General features: G+C 42.7%; 1 protein-coding gene across 1 annotated transcript in view; it reads left to right on the top strand.

Annotated features, from left to right (window-relative positions):
• The window catches only part of LOC124042141 (probable G-protein coupled receptor 158), a 118,602-nt gene that overhangs the window by 41,967 nt on the left and 53,921 nt on the right, over positions 1-22,714 (top strand). Inside the window, exon 3 of the mRNA XM_046360515.1 lies at positions 5,966-6,068. Coding sequence (XP_046216471.1) covers positions 5,966-6,068 — 103 coding nt within the window. The remainder of the gene's footprint in view (positions 1-5,965; positions 6,069-22,714) is intronic.

Raw genomic sequence — 22,714 nt, 5'->3', positions numbered from 1 at the left:
ATATTTGACACACATTGACATGGTCTCCTATAGGTTTTTATTACAATGTGTATGTTTATTCATACAGTCATTATTATATAACATGTCCTCACCTTGGATTTAAACGCACAATCTCCTGGTTCCTGGAATTCCAATATTCCTGCTACACCACCGTGTCTGCAATGACTGATTTCACCTGTAGGCCTTTTCCTACACTTTTCACTTCTAAGTAAATCTCAGCTCTGTTGAAAAATACAATGAAGAGGAAAACAAAGTATATTTATCATAGTTATTCAGGAGTAACATTAAATCAGAATATTACGCCCCATCAACATTATATAACTATACTGAAAACTCAAACTCAAATAGCTGAAACAAGTAAATTAAATCAATGAGAGAAAAGTCAGATGACCTGATAAATGGCAGTGCAGATGTTTTGCTGAGTGCAGAGATGTATTATAGGTAATGAATGTGTAGGGGAATTCTGAACTTCTACAGCAAGATCAGCATATGCTAATTCCAGAGGTTGTGACTTCCAATCCCAGGTGGGGTCATATTGAAAAGTCAGTATGCAAATTAGACGGGATGCCCTTTTGCGTGATGCAATTTGGAATGCATTTGGTACAAACATTGTCATTGATGACAATTTTGACACTATTTTAGCTGAACAGCGTATCACCTACCTTAAACCCCCCTACCATTTCTTTACTTTAATTATAATGTTTTGGGACACCTGGGACCATCACATGACAAAAACCTCCAGGGAGGCATGACACCATGTCCCAAGAACCTTCAGGGGACCATGTCACAACATCCCAAGAACGTCCTAAAAACGTCCCTGGGACAAACCAGGAACTAGACAAAACCTCCAGGGGACCATGATACGTCCAAAGCATGTCCTAAAACGACAAACTGGGAACTAGACAAAACTTCCAGGGGACCACGACACAACGGCCAAAGAAAGCCATAAAATTATTCTCGGGGAGGTCCCTGGAACAAACTGGGATCTAGACAAAACCTTGCGCTGTAACCATGTTGGGTTCACCTTGGGGTCATGATAAGGGCTGTACCAAATGCATTCCAAATTGCATCACGCAAACGGGCATCCCCTCTAATTTGCATACTATCTGATTAGAGCATTTTGTTGGCAGTCGGCAGAACACCACAGGGATACAGGCAGAATCCCCTTTATTCACCAAATTCATTTGCATATGCAGGAATTTGACTCATTGAAATGGTGCTGCCACAATAAACAGAATATACAGACAATTAACAGAATATACAGACAATACACAGAATATACAGACAATAAACAGAATACACAGAATATACAGACAATAAACAGAATATACAGACAATAAACAGAATATACAGACAATAAACAGAATACACAGACAATAAACAGAATATACAGACAATAAACAGAATATACAGACAATAAACAGAATACACAGACAATAAACAGAATATACAGACAATAAACAGAATATACAGACAATAAACAGAATACACAGACAATAAACAGAATATACAGACAATAAACAGAATATACAGACAATAAACAGAATATACAGACAATAAACAGAATACACAGACAATAAACAGAATACACAGACAATTAACAGAATACACAGACAATATACAGAATACACAGACAATAAACAGAATACACAGACAATATACAGAATACACAGACAATAAACAGACAATAAACAGAATATACAGACAATAAACAGAATACACAGACAATAAACAGAATATACAGACAATAAACAGAATACACAGAATATAAACAGAATACACTGACAATAAACAGAATGCACAGAATATAAACAGAATACACTGACAATAAACAGAATACACAGACAATGAACAGAATATATGGACAAACTATAAAGACACAGAATATAGACAATCCACATACAATATGTACACAATAAACACCAAGCTAGAAATGACAGACTACACTAGAATCACTGTAAGCTACATTATGAATTGCGCACGTATAGATGTATAAATAAAGCAATGTACATGATGATGTGCAATAACATTGTAAGATCCTAGTCTGATTTCAACCATTTTGAGATTAATGTTCCCTTTTCTTTTCACCCTTGCCGTATTATCATGGTTGAATTAAGATTTCACGGGTTGAGCTTTTCTTGTCTGTTTCACAATAGCGTCTGCAAACATGTTCCCAAAATAGCTTGGGCACAATCACGTATTATTACTCTCTCCCTTTGGGTCTTTAAAAAGACGAAGGGGATATATCAAACTGTGGCATATCAAAAGGCTATTTCTCACGTTTTTATAATTACAGAAGAAAAAACGGCAGGCCCTGGCACAATTTAACTCCAGCCTGGAGCAGAGTGTAGACCTGGCACCATTTAACTCCAGCCTAGAGCAGAGTGTAGACCCTGGCACCATTTAACTCCAGCCTCAAGGAGAGTGTAGACCCTGGCACCATTTAACTCCAGCCTCGAGGAGAGTGTAGACCCTGGCACCATTTAACTCCAGCCTCGAGAAGAGTGTAAACCCTGGCACAATTTAACTCAAGACTGGAGTCGACTGTAGACCCTGGCACCATTTAACTCCAGCTTGGAGCAGGGTGTAGACCCTGGCACCATTTAATTCCAGCCTGGAGCAGGGTGTAGACCCTGGCACCATTTAACTCCAGCCTGGAGCAGAGTGTAGACCCTGGCACAATTTAACTACAGCCTCGAGCAGAGTGTAGACCCTGGCACCATTTAACACCAGCCTGGAGCAGAGTGTAGACCCTGGCACAATTTAACACCAGCCTCGAGCTGAGTGTATGAAAGACGTCCCTGATTGTTTATGCATGGATAGGCACGTGAAAATGTTCCTAGGCGGTTCCCTGCACCAGATGTGCTAGGTTAAATTATTCCCTGTTTAGAGCCTGGAGGCACACTTTTAAAGTCCCATGTATGACACACACGATACAACCAGGTCCCACATCAATCATTTGAACACATTGCAGATGGCAAGAGAGATTCACGTGTTGTCTAGATGCACCCTGAAAAAAAAATACCTCACGTCACTGAGCCCATATCAAAACACAAACCGTTCTTTCAGGTTGATATAAATGCAACTATTCTTCCATAGACTTCGATAATCCCACAATAACCATCATTTTCCATCCTCCTTGCGCTTGATGTTCCTTGGTGTTATCTTAATGCCTTTCCCCTTCAGAGCTAATGTAAGGCTGGCACCATTTAACTCCAGCCTGGAGTCATAAGAACAAAATAAGTCCATAATAAAGCTGGTGGGTTTATTTACCCACACTTCCCTGCTGGGCGGTAGAGGATATCAACATGCCGTCCTCTCTGCAGATGTTGGAATTTTGTGGAGTATGACACTCGGAACCTCTTGGGAGACAAGTTCTGCCACCTGCTCTAAAAAGGGGTAGCAGCTTGGCCCTGAACTAGTTTCCCTTAGGTTTCAATACAAATCCGTGCCCTTTTCAAATCAACTGTTCCTTATTTTCTGACACCAATATGCCGCAAATACAGGTGTGAACTGTTATCCCAATAAATATATTTCTCAGAGAATGTAAGAAACAAAGTGATGATCAAGTTGTCAGGATATCTCAGACTGCTTTCTCAAAACATTGGTGATTAAACATTCATTATATTTTCCCCGAAACACAGTAGAGCCTAATGTTTTATCTGTTTGTTTTCACCAGCAGAAAAAGCCTAGGGCTGAAGGGGATTTCTCTAGGCTCAAAAACAATGGATCTAAATTCAAAGTAACATGTACAGTATAGGTTTTATTTTCCTTTCCTTCAAGCCATACCCCGGTCCCTCCAAATCACCAATGTCTCAAAGCCTACATAATGCATTCGCACAGTATAATCCACTATTCATGAGCATTCATGTCAAATTCACTGCAAATCTATTGGGGACAGAGCTCCAAACTGCACATTAAGGAAGTGTTTTACCCCAGTCGATCCAGATGGTTCATGTTTAAGGAAGTGTCTTCTCCCAGTCGATCCAGATGGTTCATGTTTAAGGTAGTGTCTTCTCCCAGTCGATCCAGATGGTTCATGTTTAAGGAAGTGTCTTCTCCCAGTCGATCCAGATGGTTCATGTTTAAGGAAGTGTCTTCTACCAGTCGATCCAGATGGTTCATGTTTAAGGAAGTGTTTTCTCCCAGTCGATCCAGATGGTTCATGTTTAAGGAAGTGTTTTCTCCCAGTTGATCCAGATGGTCCATGTGCTTGTAGCCAGCCATCACTCTGTCTCCAAGCTGAAGTTATGCAGTGAATTTAATTTCTGCAAACAAGGTCTTAATTCTTAATTTAGATATTAATTAGATTCTTGCAACTTGGCAAAAGTGTGTAATTTCCCCTGATGCTGTTCTCATGGTTGTTATTGGGGCGTTTGCTCGAGATCCGCTAGTTAGAAGAAAATACTTATTTAAAGTGGCACCCCTTTTTCACCTCATTGAACACCTGATGTACTTAACAAAAGGCACATCTCAATAGGTATCCCAGGCATCTTCATGACATCACATCCTCCTCTTTTGTTCTCTATTTGCACATTTATTGTCCCTCAAGCAATGAGGAGGCTGATGACATCACATCTGACAATCAGACCAACTCCTTGAATGCCCGACTCCATATAAAACTTTATTTTACTCAAAAATATTATTTCGCCAATAGGGATATAGCATGGCCATTGTTTTCTCATAGTGAGTGGAATAAGGTGCCGTCTGGCTTTAACTGTTTTCTCATAGAACCATCCTGCCAGGGCCTCCTGAGTAGCGTAGCGGTCTAAGGGTTCAATCCCGGGCTGTATCGCAACCGGCCGTGTTCGGGAATCCCATAGCATTGCACACAATTGGCCCAGCGTCGTCCGGGTAAGAGGAGGGTTTGTCCGGGAGGGACTTTACTTTGCTCATCTCACTCTAGCGACACCTTGTGGCAGGCCGGGTACCTGCAGGCTGACCTTGGTCATCAGGTGAACAGTGTTTACTCCGATAACATTGATGTGGCTGGCTTCTGGGTTAAGCGGGCGTTTGTTAAGAAGCGCTGTTTGGCGGGTCAAATTTTGGAGGACTCATGACTTGACCTTTGCCCGTTGGGGAGTTGCAGCGATAATGTTTTAAAATCTGACAGATCTCTTTAGGGAAAGTGGATTAAACTGAATGGAATTCTATGTCAGATGCAGTGTGTCATGTGACAGTGTTGCAGAGATATTTTGTCAGGATGCTTTAAAGTTAGACTCAGCAAAATGACGTTGCCACAAGCAGCACCGGAGATATTGAGATGAGCGAGATGCAACACTTTCACAATGTCACACACAGTATCTGTACATGTGCAGGGATTCGCTTCATGCGGTGTACTGCGTGGTAACGGCAGGATCAAAATAGAGGAAAAGTTGAGCCTCGCCCTTCACCGCTCTTCGCTGTTGTGGAAATTGACCCACTATGCTATTTACTTTCTGCATCTACGTCATATCACTGAGTCTACTTTTAAGTTTAACCTGATAGTCTGTGTTGACATATTAATGTTGAGATTATCTGTAGTGTTTGTCTTTCATGATGACAACACAACGTCAACGTATAGATGAGAAAGGTAAATGTGCAATCAAGTTTTGTGTTTGAATAACTGAATTCCAGGGCTGTTACTAATGGCCTGTCAGTTGAGTAGAGATCTGAATAGGAAGTGAGAGTGCCTTTCCAAAGAGCACAGGGCAGAATAGGAGAAGAAAAGACTGTTCTGTCTTAGAGACATGTTCAGACCTTACATAACCAACCCAAATATTTCAGTTATTTGAAAGAATTTCACATTACAGCGCCACAGGGTATTTCACTTCGTTTTAGAAAAACACATAGCATGTTTTTTTGTGAGTTTCAAGAAACACAAATAGAAGGCTGTCACCTTCCCTCCATTATTCCCTCTATCCTGTTTACATGCCTTTTAGATAAACACTATCTTTCTTTCTCTCTCTCTCTCATCTATCCCTAGTGCAATCCCATTGTCGGACATGGATTCGTGCTAGACAACTACAAGTGCCAATGCCGGAGAGGCTTCTACCATCCTAGCAGAGTGGCACTCAACGGCTTAACAAGTAGGTTTGCTGTTTCCCTGCCCAGCAACAGACTCCAAGGTTTTCTGTTTCCCTGCCCAGCAACAAGTGGCATCTTTCTCCTCCACTCTGATTTCAATCAATTTTTTTAATATATATATTTTTTTAATTAAGGGGTAGATCAGCTTTAACATTGCAGATAGATTGGATTCCATCAATGTAATTGTCTACATCATTTCCATCTATTTAAAAATACTTATACAGTATCAGTCAAAAGTTTGGACTCTACTCATTCCAGGGTTTTTCTTTATTTGTAATATTTTCTACATTGTAGAATAATAGTGAAGACATCAAAACTATGAAATAACACATGGAATCATGTAGTAACCAAAAAAGTGTTAAACAAATCAAAATATATTTGATATTTGAGATTCTTCAAAGTAGCCACCCTTTGCCTTGACAGCTTTGCACACTCTTGGAATTCTCTCAACCAACTTCATGAGGTAGTCACCTGGAATGAATTTCAATTAACAGGTGTGCCTTGATAAAAGTTCATTTGTGGAATTTCTTTCCTTCTTAATGCGTTTGAGCCAATCAATTGTATTGTGACAAGGTAGGAGTGGTATACAGAAGACAGCTCTATTTGGTATAAGACCAAGTCCATATTATGGCAAGAACAGCTCAAATAAGCAAAGAGAAACAACAGTTCATCATTACTTTAAGATGTGAAGGTCAGTCAATACAGAACATTTCAGGAACTTTGAAAGTTTCTTCAATAGCAGTCGCAAAAAACATCAAGCGCTATGATGAAACTGGCTCTCATGAGGACCACCACAAAAAAGGATGACCCAGAGTTACCTCTGCTGCAGAAGATAAGTTCATTAGAGTTACCAGCCTCAGAAATTGCTTCACAGAGTTCAAGTAACAGACACATGGTTGAATTGCTGCAGAGAAACCACTACTAAAGGACACCAATAAAAATAAGAGACTTGCTTGGGCCAAGAAACATGAGCAATGGACATTAGTCCGGTGGAAATCTGTCCCTTTGGTCTGATGAGTCCAATTTTGAGATTTTTGGTTCCAACCGCCTTTGTGAGATGCGGAGTAGGCGAACGGATGATCTCCGCTTGTGTGGCTTCCCACCATGAAACATGGGGGAGGAGGTGTGATGGTGTGGGGGTGCTTCGCTGGTGACACTGTCAGTGATTTTTTTTTGAATTCAAGGCACACTTAACCAGTATGGCTACCACAGCATTCTGCAGCGATACGCCATCCCATCTGGTTTAGTGGGACCAACATTTGTTTTTCAACAGGACAATGACCCAACACACCTCCAGGCTGTGTAAAGGCTATTTTACCAATAAGGAGAGTGATGAAGTGCTTCATCAGATGACCTGGCCTCCACAATCATCCGACCTCAACCCAGTTTAGATGGTTTGGAATGAGTTGGACCGCAGAGTGAAGGGAAATTTGTCAACATGTTCTCAGCATATGTGGGAACTCCTTCAAGACTGTTGGTACCAAGCATTCCAGGTTAAGCTGGTTGAGAGAATGCCAAGTGTGCAAAGCAGTCATCAAGGCAAAGGGTGGCTACTTTGAGGAATCTAAAATATATTTTGATTTGTTTCACACTATTTTGATTACTACATGTGTTGTTTCATAGTTTTGATGTCTTCACTATTATTCTATGTGCAAAATAGTAAAAATAATTTTTAAAAACCTTGAATGAATAGGTGTGTCCAAACTTTTGACTGGTACTGTATATGACATATATATTTTTAAACATATTTTCCTTTATTATTTTCCCGTTATTGGAGTAAACTATGGAACAACAACAGTTAGGCTTCTATTTCCCGCTTATACATTTTACGGACACAGTATATTTGACATTTATTGGCCATATTGGCCATGCCTGTCCTGTGTTTGAGCTGAGCACCAAGGGGAATCTGTTTTCATTGATATTGGTTTGGCATCATGGGTAATGTTTTCATATAGTTTTGATAAGTGCGTATGAAAGGAGTGTGAATTTTCGAAACCTCTGTACAATTACCTTGGATGAATGCACAGTCAGGCGTGGGTTTGCACCAGGGCATGAGGAGGAAGTTATTAGTGTGTATACAGTCCTTTTCATAATGTATTTTTTGATGCCTCCCCTGGTGTTGCCACTGTCTTATTGGAATGCAATGGGAGACTTGAAGGTAGCATCGAGGAGAGAACGTCATATTCAAAAGCTCACAACCACATCATTAGAAAATATTCAAATGCTTCTCCTCGGCTTAGATTGGATTGTAGGAGCAAAACTCATTTCCACTTCTGAATTGACCTGCCACTGTTATTCCTCACAACCCGATTTAATTTGTTGTTTCCTAGCAACAAACAAAGCAATGAAGATATAAAGCATTAAGGAAAAACAGGTGCTGAGAGGGTCTCATCTTCCGAGTCATGGCAAACTCCATGCAATTAGATGCTGATAAAAAGTCAATGAAATTCCTTTCATATTTATTTGATTAGTCATTGATTATTTTCCTCATGAGAGGGTGTCCATCCATTAATTGTTTAATCAACTCTGATTAACTCTGTGTATATATGTGGAATGTTAAATGTCCAGTTTCTCGGACATCGCAACAGGAGTTCCACAAGGCTCCATTTTAGGGCCTGTTTGTTCACCATTTACATAATGAAATTGGCACAGCTGTGGAAAACCATATACAGTACTTCATCTACAGTTGAAGTCGGAGGTTTACATGCACTTAGGTTGGAGTCATTAAAACTAGTTTTTTTAACCACTCCACAAAAATTATTGTTAACAAACTATAGGTTTGGCAAGTCGGTTAGGACTTTGTGCATGACACAAGTAGTTTTTCCAACAATATATTTAACTTATAATTCACTGTATCACAATTCCAGTAGGTCAGAAGCTTACATACACTAAGTTGACTGTGCCTTTAAACAGCTTGGAAAATTCCAGAAAATGATGTCATGGCTTTAGAATCTTCTGATAGGCTAATTGACATAATTTGAGTCAATTGGAGGTTTGTATTGGATGTATTTCAAGGCCTACTTTCAAACTCAGTGCTTCCTTGCTTGACATCATGGGAAAATCAAAAGAAATCAGCCAAGACCTCAGAAAACAAATTGTAGACCTCCACGTCTGTTTCATCCTTGGGAGCAATTTCCAAACGCCCAAATGTACCACGTTCATCTGTACAAACAATAGTACAAAGGTATAAACCCCATGGGACCACGCTGCCGTCATACTGCTTATGAAGGAGATGCGTTCTGTCTCCTAGAGTTGAATGTACTTTGGTGCGAAAAGTGCAAATCAAACCCGGAACAACAGTAAAGGACCTTGTGAAGATGCTGGAGGAAACAGGTACAAAAGTATCTATATACACAGTAAAACAAGTCATATATCTACATAACCTGAAAGGTCACTCAGCAAAGAAGAAGCCACTGCTCCAAAACCGTCATAAAAAAGCCAGACTACGGTTTGCACATAGGGACAAAGATCATACTTTTTGGAGAAATATCCTCTGGTCTGATGAAACAAAAATGTAACTGTTTGGCCATAATGACCATCGTTATGTTTGGAGGAAAAAAGGGTGAGGCTTGCTAGCCAAAGAACACCATCCCAACCGTGAAGCACGGGGGTGGCAGCATCATGCTGTGGGGATGCTTTGCTGCAAGAGGGACTGGTACACTTCACAAAATAGATGGCATTACGAGGGAGGAAATTGATGTGGATATATTGAAGCAACATCTCAAGACATCAGTCAGAAAGTTAAAGCTTGGTTGCAAATGGGTCTTCCAAATGGACATTGACCCCAAGCATACTTCCAAAGTTGTGGCAAAATGGCTTAAGGGCAACAAAGTACATTTAAGACATTTACATTTAAGTCATTTAGCAGACGCTCTTATCCAGAGCGACTTACAAATTGGTGCATTCACCTTATGACATCCAGTGGGACAGTCACTTAACAATAGTGCATCTAAAACTTAGGGGGGTGGGGTGAGAGGGATTACTTAACCTATCCTAGGTATTCCTTAAAGAGGTGGGGTTTCAGGTGTCTCCGGAAGGTGGTGATTGACTCCGCTGTCCTGGCGTCGTGAGGGAGTTTGTTCCACCATTGGGGGGCCAGGGCAGCGAACAGTTTTGACTGGGCTGAGCGGGAGCTGTACTTCCTCAGTGGTAGGGAGGCGAGCAGGCCAGAGGTGGATGAACGCAGTGCCCTTGTTTGGGTGTAGGGCCTGATCAGAGCCTGGAGGTACTGAGGTGCCGTTCCCCTCACAGCTCCGTAGGCAAGCACCATGGTCTTGTAGCGGATGCGAGCTTCAACTGGAAGCCAGTGGAGAGAACGGAGGAGCGGGGTGACGTGAGAGAACTTGGGAAGGTTGAACACCAGACGGGCTGCGGCGTTCTGGATGAGTTGAAGGGTTTAATGGCACAGGCAGGGAGCCCAGCCAACAGCTGAGTTGCAGTAATCCAGACGGGAGATGACAAGTGCCTGGATTAGGACCTGCGCCGCTTCCTGTGTGAGGCAGGGTCGTACTCTGCGGATGTTGTAGAGCATGAACCTACAGGAACGGGCCACCGCCTTGATGTTAGTTGAGAACGACAGGGTGTTGTCCAGGATCACGCCAAGGTTCTTGGCGCTCTGGGAGGAGGACACAATGGAGTTGTCGACCGTGATGGCGAGATCATGGAACGGGCAGTCCTTCCCCGGGAGGAAGAGCAGCTCCGTCTTGCCGAGGTTCAGCTTGAGGTGGTGATCCGTCATCCACACTGATATGTCTGCCAGACATGCAGAGATGCGATTCGCCACCTGGTCATCAGAAGGGGGAAAGGAGAAGATTAATTGTGTGTCGTCTGCATAGCAATGATAAGAGAGACCATGTGAGGTTATGACAGAGCCAAGTGACTTGGTGTATAGCGAGAATAGGAGAGGGCCAAGAACAGAGCCCTGGGGGACACCAGTGGTGAGAGCGCGTGGTGAGGAGACAGATTCTCGCCACGCCACCTGGTAGGAGCGACCTGTCAGGTAGGACGCAATCCAAGCGTGGGCCGCGCCGGAGATGCCCAACTCGGAGAGGGTGGAGAGGAGGATCTGATGGTTCACAGTATCGAAGGCAGCCGATAGATCTAGAAGGATGAGAGCAGAGGAGAGAGAGTTAGCTTTAGCAGTGCGGAGCGCCTCCGTGATACAGAGGAGAGCAGTCTCAGTTGAATGACTAGTCTTGAAACCTGACTGATTTGGATCAAGAAGGTCATTCAGAGAGAGATAGCGGGAGAGCTGGCCAAGGACGGCACGTTCAAGAGTTTTGGAGAGAAAAGAAAGAAGGGATACTGGTCTGTAATTGTTGACATCGGAGGGATCGAGTGTAGGTTTTTTCAGAAGGGGTGCAACTCTCGCTCTCTTGAAGACGGAAGGGACGTAGCCAACGGTCAGGGATGAGTTGATGAGCGAGGTGAGGTAAGGGAGAACGGAAATGGTCTGGAGAAGAGAGGAGGGGATAGGGTCAAGCGGGCAGGTTGTTGGCGGCCGGCCGTCACAAGACGCGAGATTTCATCTGGAGAGAGAGGGGAGAAAGAGGTCAGAGCACAGGGTAGGGCAGTGTGAGCAGAACCAGCGGTGTCGTTTGACTTAGCAAACGAGGATCGGATGTCGTCGACCTTCTTTTCAAAATGGTTAGTCATCTGCAGAGAGGGAGGAGGGGGGAGGGGGCGGAGGATTCAGGAGGGAGGAGAAGGTGGCAAAGAGCTTCCTAGGGTTAGAGGCAGATGCTTGGAATTTAGCGTGGTAGAAAGTGGCTTTAGCAGCAGAGACAGAGGAGGAAAATGTAGAGAGGAGGGAGTGAAAGGATGCCAGGTCCGCAGGGAGGCGGGTTTTCCTCCATTTCCGCTCGGCTGCCCGGAGCCCTGTTCTGTGAGCTCGCAATGAGTCATCGAGCCACGGAGCGGGAGGGAGGACCGAGCCGGCCTGGAGGATAGGGGACATAGAGAGTCAAGGGATGCAGAGAGGGAGGAGAGGAGGGTTGAGGAGGCAGAATCAGGAGATAGGTGGGAGAAGGTTTGAGCGGAGGGAAGAGATGATAGGATTAGCGGGGGAGAGAGAGCGAAGGTTGGGACGGCGCGATACCATCCGAGTAGGGGCAGTGTGGGAGGTGTTGGATGAGAGCGAGAGGGAAAAGGATACAAGGCAGTGGTCGGAGACTTGGAGGGGAGTTGCAGTGAGGTTAGTGGAAGAACAGCATCTAGTAAAGATGAGGTCGAGCGTATTGCCTGCCTTGTGAGTAGGGGGGAAGGTGAGAGGGTGAGGTCAAAAGAGGAGAGGAGTGGAAAGAAGGAGGCAGAGAGGAAAGAGTCAAAGGTAGACGTGGGGAGGTTAAAGTCGCCCAGAACTGTGAGAGGTGAGCCGTCCTCAGGAAAGGAGCTTATCAAGGCATCAAGCTCATTGATGAACTCTCCGAGGGAACCTGGAGGGCGATAAATGATAAGGATGTTAAGCTTGAAAGGGCTAGTAACTGTGACAGCATGGAATTCAAAGGAGGCGATAGACAGATGGGTAAGGGGAGAAAGAGAGAATGACCACTTGGGAGAGATGAGGATCCCGGTGCCACCACCCCGCTGACCAGATGCTCTCGGGGTGTGCGAGAACACGTGGGCGGACGAAGAGAGAGCAGTAGGAGTAGCAGTGTTGTCTGTGGTGATCCATGTTTCCGTCAGTGCCAAGAAGTCGAGGGACTGGAGGGAGGCATAGGCTGAGATGAACTCTGCCTTGTTGACCGCAGATTGGCAGTTCCAGAGGCTACCGGAGACCTGGAACTCCACGTGGGTCGTGCGCGCTGGGACCACCAGAGTAGGGTGGCCGCGGCCACGCGGTGAGGAGGTTTGTATGGTCTGTGCAGAGAGGAGAGAACAGGGATAAACAGACACATAGTTGACAGGCTACAGAAGAGGCTACGCTAATGCAAAGGAGATTGGAATGACAAGTGGACTACACGTCTCGAATGTTCAGAAAGTTAAGCTACGTAGCAAGAATCTTATTGACTAAAATGATTAAAATGATACAGTACTGCTGAAGTAGGCCAGCTGGCAGTGGGTGCGTTGTTGACACTACACTAATCAAGTCATTCCGTTGAGTGTAATAGTTTCTGCAGTGTTGCTATTCGGGGGCTAGCAGGCTAGCTAGCAGTGTTGTTTACGTTACGTTGCGTTAAAAGAACGACAATAGATGGCTAGCGAACCTAGAAAATCGCTCTAGACTACACAATTATCTTTGATACAAAGACGGCTATGTAGCTAGCTAAGTAGCTAGCTACGATCAAACAAATCAAACCGTTGTACTGTAATGAAATGAAGTGAAAATGTGATACAACCTGTGAATGCGACCGGGTAGTTGAGTTCTATACAGAAGACGTTGGCTAGCGTTGGCTAGCTGTTGGCTAGCTAGCAGAGTCACCTACGTTAAGGACGACAAACAGCTGGCTAGCTAACCTCGGTAAATTAAGATAATCACTCTAAGACTACACACTCTAAACCTAAACAACACAATTATCTTGGATACGATGATACGATGATACGAAGACAGCAAAGACAGCTATGTAGGTAGCTAACACTAAACTAATCAAGTCGTTCAGTTGAGTGTAAAAGTTTCTCAGTGCAGCTAATCAGTGGACGTTAGCTAGCTGGCTAGTGAAGACTACGTTAGGACGGCGAAATACGATAATTACGCAATTATCTTTGATACAAAGACGGCTATGTAGCTAGCTGAGAAGAAATTGCTAAGATAAGACAAATCAAACCGTTGTGATATAATGAAATATAATGAAAAAGTTATACTACCCGTTGGAGCGACGTGCAGGTGCGACCACTCGCTCCAACCGGAAGCGAGTGGTCATCACAACATTTATGGGCAGAACTGAAAATGCACACCTTACTGGCTAGCAGAGTAGAACACCTGGTTAGGAGAGATGCTGGCTAGTGGAGTAGAACACCTGTTTAGGTGAGGTGCTGGCTAGCAGAGTAGAACACCTGGTTAGGAGAGCTGCTGGCTAGCAGAGTAGAACACCTGGTTAGGAGAGCTGCTGGCTAGCAGAGTAGAACACCTGGTTAGGAAAGGTGCTGGCTAGCAGAGTAGGAGAGATGCTGGCTAGTGGAGTAGAACACCTGGTTAGGAGAGCTGCTGGCTAGCAGAGTAGAACACCTGGTTAAGAGAGGTGCTGGCTAGTGGAGTAGAACACCTGGTTAGGAGAGGTGCTGGCTAGCAGAGTAGAACACCTGGTTAGGAGATGTGCTGGCTAGCAGAGTAGAACACCTGGTTAGGAGAGGTGCTGGCTAGCTGAGTAGAACACCTGGTTTGGAGAGGTGCTGAGTCCACGTCATTCGCCTGTAGGATTTATTCCTAGTGGAGTGGAGAGCACTGAGTCCACGTCATTCGCCTGTCAGATTTATTCCTAGTGGAGTGGAGTACACTGAGTCCACGTCATTCACCTGTCGAGTTTATTCCTAGTGGAGTGGAGAGCACTGAGTCCACGTCATTCACCTGTCGGGTTTATTCCTAGGGGAGTGGAGAGCACTGAGTCCACGTCATTCACCTGTCGGGTTTATTCCTAGGGGAGTGGAGAACACTGAGTCCACGTCATTCACCTGTCGGGTTTATTCCTAGTGGAGTGGAGAGCACTGAGTCCACGTCATTCACCTGTCGGGTTTATTCCTAGGGGAGTGGAGAGCACTGAGTCCACGTCATTCACCTGTCGGGTTTATTCCTACGGGAGTGGAGAGCACTGAGTCCACGTCATTCACCTGTCGGGTTTATTCCTACGGGAGTGGAGAACATGTCATTTGGTGTTGTTAAAGACAGGGAACAAATTGTTTAAGCCTGCAGGTATGATGCATTATAATGCAGGTATAAGGTATTATCAAATCAAAGTTCATTTGTCAAGTGCACCGAATACAACAGGGGTAGTAGACCTTACAGTGAAATGCTGAATACAACAGGGGTAGTAGACCTTACAGTGAAATGCTGAATACAACAGGTGTAGTAGACCTTACAGTGAAAGGATTACTTACAGGTTCTAACCAACAGTGCAAAAAAAGTATTAGGTGAACAATAGGTAAGTAAAGAAATAAAAGCACCAGTAAAAAGGCAGTAAAAAATAACAGTAGTGAGGCTATATACAGTAGTGAGGTTATATACAGTAGAGAGGCTATATACAGTAGACAGGCTATATACAGTAGACAGGCTATATACAGTAGACAGGCTATATACAGTAGTGAGGCTATATACAGTAGAGAGGCTATATACAGTAGACAGGCTATATACAGTAGAGGCTATATACAGTAGACAGGCTATATACAGTAGAGAGGCTATATACAGTAGAGAGGCTATATACAGTAGACAGGCTATATACAGTAGTGAGCCTATATACAGTAGATGCTATATACAGTAGAGAGGCTATATACAGTAGACAGGCTATATACAGTAGACAGGCTATATACAGTAGTGAGGCTATATACAGTAGAGAGGATATATACAATAGAGAGGCTATATACAGTAGAGAGGCTATATACAGTAGTGAGGCTATATACAGTAGAGAGGCTATATACAGTAGAGAGGCTATATACAGTAGTGAGGCTATATACAGTAGACAGGCTATATACAGTAGTGAGGATATATACAGTAGAGAGGATATATACAGTAGAGAGGCTATATACAGTAGAGAGACTATATAGAGTAGAGGCTATATACAGTAGAGGCTATATACAGTAGAGAGGCTATATACAGTAGTGAGGCTATATACAGTAGAGAGGCTATATACAGTAGAGAGGCTATATACAGTAGAGAGGCTATATGCAGTAGTGTGGCTATATACAGTAGAGAGGCTATAAACAGTAGAGAGGCTATATACAGTAGAGAGGCTATATACAGTAGAGAGGCTATATACAGTAGACAGGCTATATACAGTAGAGAGGCTATATACAGTAGAGAGGCTATATACAGTAGACAGGCTATATACAGTAGAGAGGCTATATACAGTAGACAGGCTATATACAGTAGTGAGCCTATATACAGTAGACGCTATATACAGTAGAGAGGCTATATACAGTAGAGAGGCTATATACAGTAGTGAGGCTATATACAGTAGAGAGGATATTTACAGTAGAGAGGCTATATACAGTAGAGAGGCTATATACAGTAGAGAGGCTATATACAGTAGAGGCTATATACAGTAGACAGGCTATATACAGTAGACAGGCTATATACAGTAGTGAGGCTATATACAGTAGAGAGGCTATATACAGTAGACAGGCTATATACAGTAGAGGCTATATACAGTAGACAGGCTATATACAGTAGAGAGGCTATATACAGTAGAGAGGCTATATACAGTAGACAGGCTATATACAGTAGTGAGCCTATATACAGTAGATGCTATATACAGTAGAGAGGCTATATACAGTAGACAGGCTATATACAGTAGACAGGCTATATACAGTAGTGAGGCTATATACAGTAGAGAGGATATATACAATAGAGAGGCTATATACAGTAGAGAGGCTATATACAGTAGTGAGGCTATATACAGTAGAGAGGCTATATACAGTAGAGAGGCTATATACAGTAGTGAGGCTATATACAGTAGACAGGCTATATACAGTAGTGAGGCTATATACAGTAGAGAGGATATATACAGTAGAGAGGCTATATACAGTAGAGAGACTATATACAGTAGAGGCTATATACAGTAGAGAGGCTATATACAGTAGAGAGGCTATATACAGTAGTGAGGCTATATACAGTAGAGAGGCTATATACAGTAGAGAGGCTATATACAGTAGAGAGGCTATATGCAGTAGTGTGGCTATATACAGTAGAGAGGCTATAAACAGTAGAGAGGCTATATACAGTAGAGAGGCTATATACAGTAGAGAGGCTATATACAGTAGACAGGCTATATACAGTAGAGAGGCTATATACAGTAGAGAGGCTATATACAGTAGACAGGCTATATACAGTAGAGAGGCTATATACAGTAGACAGGCTATATACAGTAGTGAGCCTATATACAGTAGACGCTATATACAGTAGAGAGGCTATATACAGTAGTGAGCCTATATACAGTAGACGCTATATACAGTAGAGAGGCTATATACAGTAGAGAGGCTATATACAGTAGTGAGGCTATATACAGTAGAGAGGATATTTACAGTAGAGAGGCTATATACAGTAGAGAGGCTATATACAGTAGTGAGGCTATATGCAGTAGAGAGGCTATATACAGTAGAGAGGCTATATACAGTAGAGGCTATATACAGTAGACAGGCTATATACAGTAGACAGGCTATATACAGTAGAGAGGCTTTATACAGTAGAGAGACTATATACAGTAGAGGCTATATACAGTAGAGAGGCTATATACAGTAGAGGCTATATGCAGTAGTGAGGCTATATGCAGTAGTGAGGCTATATACAGTAGAGAGTCTATATACAGTAGTGAGGCTATATACAGTAGAGAGGCTATATACAGTAGACAGGCTATATACAGTAGAGAGGCTATATACAGTAGAGAGGCTATATACAGTAGACAGGCTATATACAGTAGTGAGCCTATATACAGTAGATGCTATATACAGTAGAGAGGCTATATACAGTAGACAGGCTATATACAGTAGACAGGCTATATACAGTAGTGAGGCTATATACAGTAGAGAGGATATATACAGTAGAGGCTATATACAGTAGAGAGACTATATACAGTAGAGGCTATATACAGTAGAGGCTATATACAGTAGAGAGGCTATATACAGTAGAGAGGCTATATGCAGTAGTGAGGCTATATACAGTAGAGAGGCTATATACAGTAGAGAGGCTATATACAGTAGAGAGGCTATATACAGTAGAGAGGCTATATGCAGTAGTGTGGCTATATACAGTAGATAGGCTATATACAGTAGATAGGCTATAAACAGTAGAGAGGCTATATACAGTAGTGAGGCTATATACAGTAGAGAGGATATATACAGTAGAGGCTATATACAGTAGAGAGACTATAAACAGTAGAGGCTATATACAGTAGAGGCTATATACAGTAGAGAGGCTATATACAGTAGAGAGGCTATATGCAGTAGTGAGGCTATATACAGTAGAGAGGCTATATACAGTAGAGAGGCTATATACAGTAGAGAGGCTATATACAGTAGAGAGGCTATATGCAGTAGTGTGGCTATATACAGTAGATAGGCTATATACAGTAGATAGGCTATAAACAGTAGAGAGGCTATATACAGTAGAGAGGCTATATACAGTAGAGATGCTATATACTGTAGAGAGGCTATATACAGTAGACAGGCTATATACAGTAGAGAGGCTATATACAGTAGACAGGCTATATACAGTAGAGAGGCTATATACAGTAGAGAGGCTATATACAGTAGAGAGACTATATACAGTAGAGGCTATATACAGTAGAGAGGCTATATACAGTAGAGGCTATATGCAGTAGTGAGGCTATATGCAGTAGTGAGGCTATATACAGTAGAGAGTCTATATACAGTAGTGAGGCTATATACAGTAGAGAGGCTATATACAGTAGAGAGGCTATATACAGTAGAGAGGCTATATACAGTAGTGAGGCTATATACAGTAGATAGGCTATATACAGTAGAGAGGCTATATACAGTAGAGAGGTTATATACAGTAGTGAGGCTATATACAGTAGAGAGGCTATATACAGTAGAGGCTATATGCAGTAGTGTGGCTATATACAGTAGATAGGCTATATACAGTAGAGAGGCTATAAACAGTAGAGAGGCTATATACAGTAGAGAGGCTATATACAGTAGTGAGGCTATATACAGTAGTGAGGCTATATACAGTAGACGGGCTATATACAGTAGAGGGGCTATATACAGTAGAGGGGCTATATACAGTAGAGAGGCTATATACAGTAGAGAGGATATATACAGTAGAGGCTATATACAGTAGTGAGGCTATATACAGTAGAGAGGCTATATACAGTAGAGAGGCTATATACAGTAGAGAGGCTATATACAGTAGTGAGGCTATATACAGTAGAGAGGCTATATGCAGTAGTGAGGCTATATACAGTAGAGAGGCTATATACAGTAGAGAGGCTATATACTGTAGAGAGGCTATATACAGTAGAGAGGCTATATACAGTAGAGAGGCTATATGCAGTAGTGAGGCTATATACAGTAGAGAGGCTATATACAGTAGAGAGGCTATATACAGTAGTGAGGCTATATACAGTAGAGAGGCTATATACAGTAGAGAGGCTATATACAGTAGAGAGGCTATATACAGTAGTGAGGATATATACAGTAGAGAGTTGGGGTTGGAGGGGGGGTTGTCACACAATGCAAATAGTCTTGGTAGCCATTTGATTACCTGTTCAGGAGTCTTATGGCTTGTGCGTTAAAACTGCTGAGAAGCCTTTTTGTCCTAGACTTAATGATGGTGTTGGAGTTGTGTCTGGCCATGCAGTCATGAGTGAACAGGGACTACAGGAAGGGACTGAGCACGCACCCCTGAGGGGCTCCAGTGTTGAGGATCAGCATGGCAGAAGTGTTTCTACCTACCCTCACCACCTGGGGGCGGCCCATCAGGATGCAGTTGCAGAGGGAGGTGTTTAGTCCCAGGATCCTTAGCTTAATGATGAGCTTTGAGGGTACTATGTTGTTGAACGCTGAGCTGTAGTCAATGAATAGCATTCTCACTGTAGTAACCTGGTATATTTATGTTTACCAATAGATGGCAGTATTGACCCAAGACGGAGGTTTGCTTTCCACTATCCGTAGCTATTTCCTATATAACCATGATTAAGAAAGCTTCAGGTAGTTTTAAGCCAGGTGCATCAAAGAATGTAATTCTAAGTTACAATTAAATACTACACTTCTAAAGTCTCATGAGTTATAACTCTAAGCCTTTAAGGATACTACACTCACGTAGGTATTTATTTTGTCCAGGTGGGAAAGGGCAGTGTGGAGTGCAATAGAGATTGCATCATCTGTGGATGTGTTTGGGCGGTATGCAAATTGAATTGGGTCTAGGGTTTCTGGCATAATGGTGTTGATGTGAGCCATTGCCAGCCTTTCAAAGCACTTTATGGCTACGGACGTGAGTGCTACGGATCTGTAGTCATTTAGGCAGGTTGCCTTCGTGTTCTTGGGCACAGGGACTATTATGGTCTGCTTGAAACATGTTGGTATTATAGACTCAATCAGGGACATGTTGAAAATGTCAGTGAAGACACCTGCCAGTTGGTCAGCACATGCCCGGCGCACACGTCCTGGTAATCCGTCTGTTCCCGCAACCTTGTGAATGTTGACCTGATTAAAGGTCTTACTCACGTTGGCTACGGGGAGCGTGATCACACAGTCATCCGGAACAGCTGATGCTCTCATGCATGCCTCAGAGTTGCTTTGAAGTGAGCATAGAAGTGATTTAGCTCGTCTGGTAGGCTCGTGTCACTGAGCAGCTCGCAGCTGTGCTTTCCTTTGTAGTCTGTAATAGTTTGCAAGCCCTGCCACATCTGACGAGCGTCGGAGCCAGTGTAGTACGATTCAATCTTAGCCCTGTATTGACGCTTTGCCTATTTGATGATTTCTTATAAGCTTCCGGGTTAGAGTCCTGCGGCCGCGCAACCCTTTAGCTCAGTGCGAATGTTGCCTGTAATCCATGGCTTCTGGTTGGGGTATGTACGTACAGTCACTGTGGGGACGTCGTCCTCGATGCACTTATTGATAAAGCCAGTGACTGATGTGATGTACTCCTCAATGTCATCGGAAGAATCCCGGGAACATGTTCCAGTTTCTGATAGCAAAATAGTCCTGTAGTTTAGCATCTGCTTCATCTGACCACTTTTTATGGACCGAGTCACTGGTGATTCCTGCTTTAATTTTTGCTTCTATGCAGGACTCAGGGGGATAGAATTGTGGTTCGGATTTACCGAATGGAGGGTGAGGGAGAGCTTTATACGTGTCTCTGTGTGTGGAATACAGGTGATCTAGAATTTATTTCCATCTGGTTGCACATTTAACATGTTGATAGAAATTAGGTAGACCTGATTTAGTTTCCCTGCATTAAAATCTACGGCCACTAGGAGCGCCGCCTCTGGGGCCGCCACTGGGTGAGCGGTTTCCTGTTTGCTTATTTCTTTATACAGCAGACTGAGTATATCACTAGCCACTTTAAACAATGCTACCTTATATAATGTTACTTACCCTACATTATTCATCATCGACTGCATCCTTATGTAATACATGTATCACTAGCCACTTTAACTATGCCACTTTGTTTACTTTGTCTACATACTCATCTCATATGTATATACTGTACTCGATACCATCTACTGTATGCTGCTCTGTACCATCACTCATTCATATATCCTTATGTACATATTCTTTATCCCCTTACACTGTGTATAAGACAGTAGTTTTGGAATTGTTAGTTAGATTACTTGTTGGTTACCACTGCATTGTCGGAACTAGAAGCACAAGCATTTCGCTACACTCACATTAACATCTGCTAACCATGTGTATGTGACAAATAAAATTTGATTTGATTTGATTTGAGTGAGGTCTTAGTGCCAGTATCCGCCTGTGGTGGTAAACAAACAGCCACGAAAAGTATAGCTGAAAATTCTCTAGGCAAGTAGTGTGGTCTGTATTTTAAGACACTCTACTAGAGACTTCCTTAGATCTAGAGACTTCCTTAGATCTAGAGATTTCCTTAGATTTTGTGCTCCAGCTGTTGTTTACATATAAGCACAGACCCCCCTCCCCTCATCTTACCAGTGTGCTGTTATATCTTGCCGATGCAGCGTATATCCCACTATCTGAATATCCATGTCATCATTCAGCCACGATTCCGTGAAACATAAGATGTTACAGTTTCTGATGTCCTATTGGTAGGATATACGTGATCGTACCTTGTCTAATTTATTGTCCAATGATTGCACATTGGCGAGTAATATTTGCGGTAACGACAGCTTTCCCAGTTGCCTTCTGCGGATCCTTACGAGGCACCCCGCTCTGTGTCCTCTGTACCTGCGTCTCTTCCTCTTGCAAATAACTGGGATGTTGGGTGTTCGGAGAATGTCATGTGTGTCCTGCTTGTTGAAGAAAAAATCTTAGTCTAGTCCGACTTTTTTTGCCATAAGATACGGTTGCAGAAACATTATGTACAAATAACACGGGGGGAAAAAAAACACAAAATAGCACAATTGGTTGGGTGTCATCTCATATTGGTCATTACTAAATTACTAACCTTTCTGCACTATGATGTTTAAATGAAACATGTTTTTTTTTTGCACTTAAGCCTCAGTTTTGGATTTTTTTCCCTCTTTTTCGACAGTGTGCAGTATTCTCCAGTATTCTCATTTTACCTACACACCTGGAACTGACACCTTGTTTAAGCCTTTATAATGTCTTATAAATCTTACATGATTATAACAAGATATAAATAATAGTACCTCAAGGACAGGCTTTATTAAGTAAAGTACTTTGTTAACAGGTTTTGCTTCAGAGTGCCCCACTCAACACGACCCTGGTGGTTCTTCAAACATGACTCAGAACAACAAATTGCGAGAAGACACAACCCACTGAGAAGTCAAATAAGCCACTGCACTGAGAAGACATATAACCCACTGCACTGAGAAGACATATA

The sequence above is a fragment of the Oncorhynchus gorbuscha genome, linkage group LG08, assembly GCF_021184085.1.
Source record: "Oncorhynchus gorbuscha isolate QuinsamMale2020 ecotype Even-year linkage group LG08, OgorEven_v1.0, whole genome shotgun sequence".
Classification (NCBI taxonomy): Eukaryota; Metazoa; Chordata; class Actinopteri; order Salmoniformes; family Salmonidae; genus Oncorhynchus; species Oncorhynchus gorbuscha.
The sequence above is the reverse complement of the archived record's forward strand: the minus strand, read 5'-3'. Positions and strand labels throughout refer to the sequence as shown.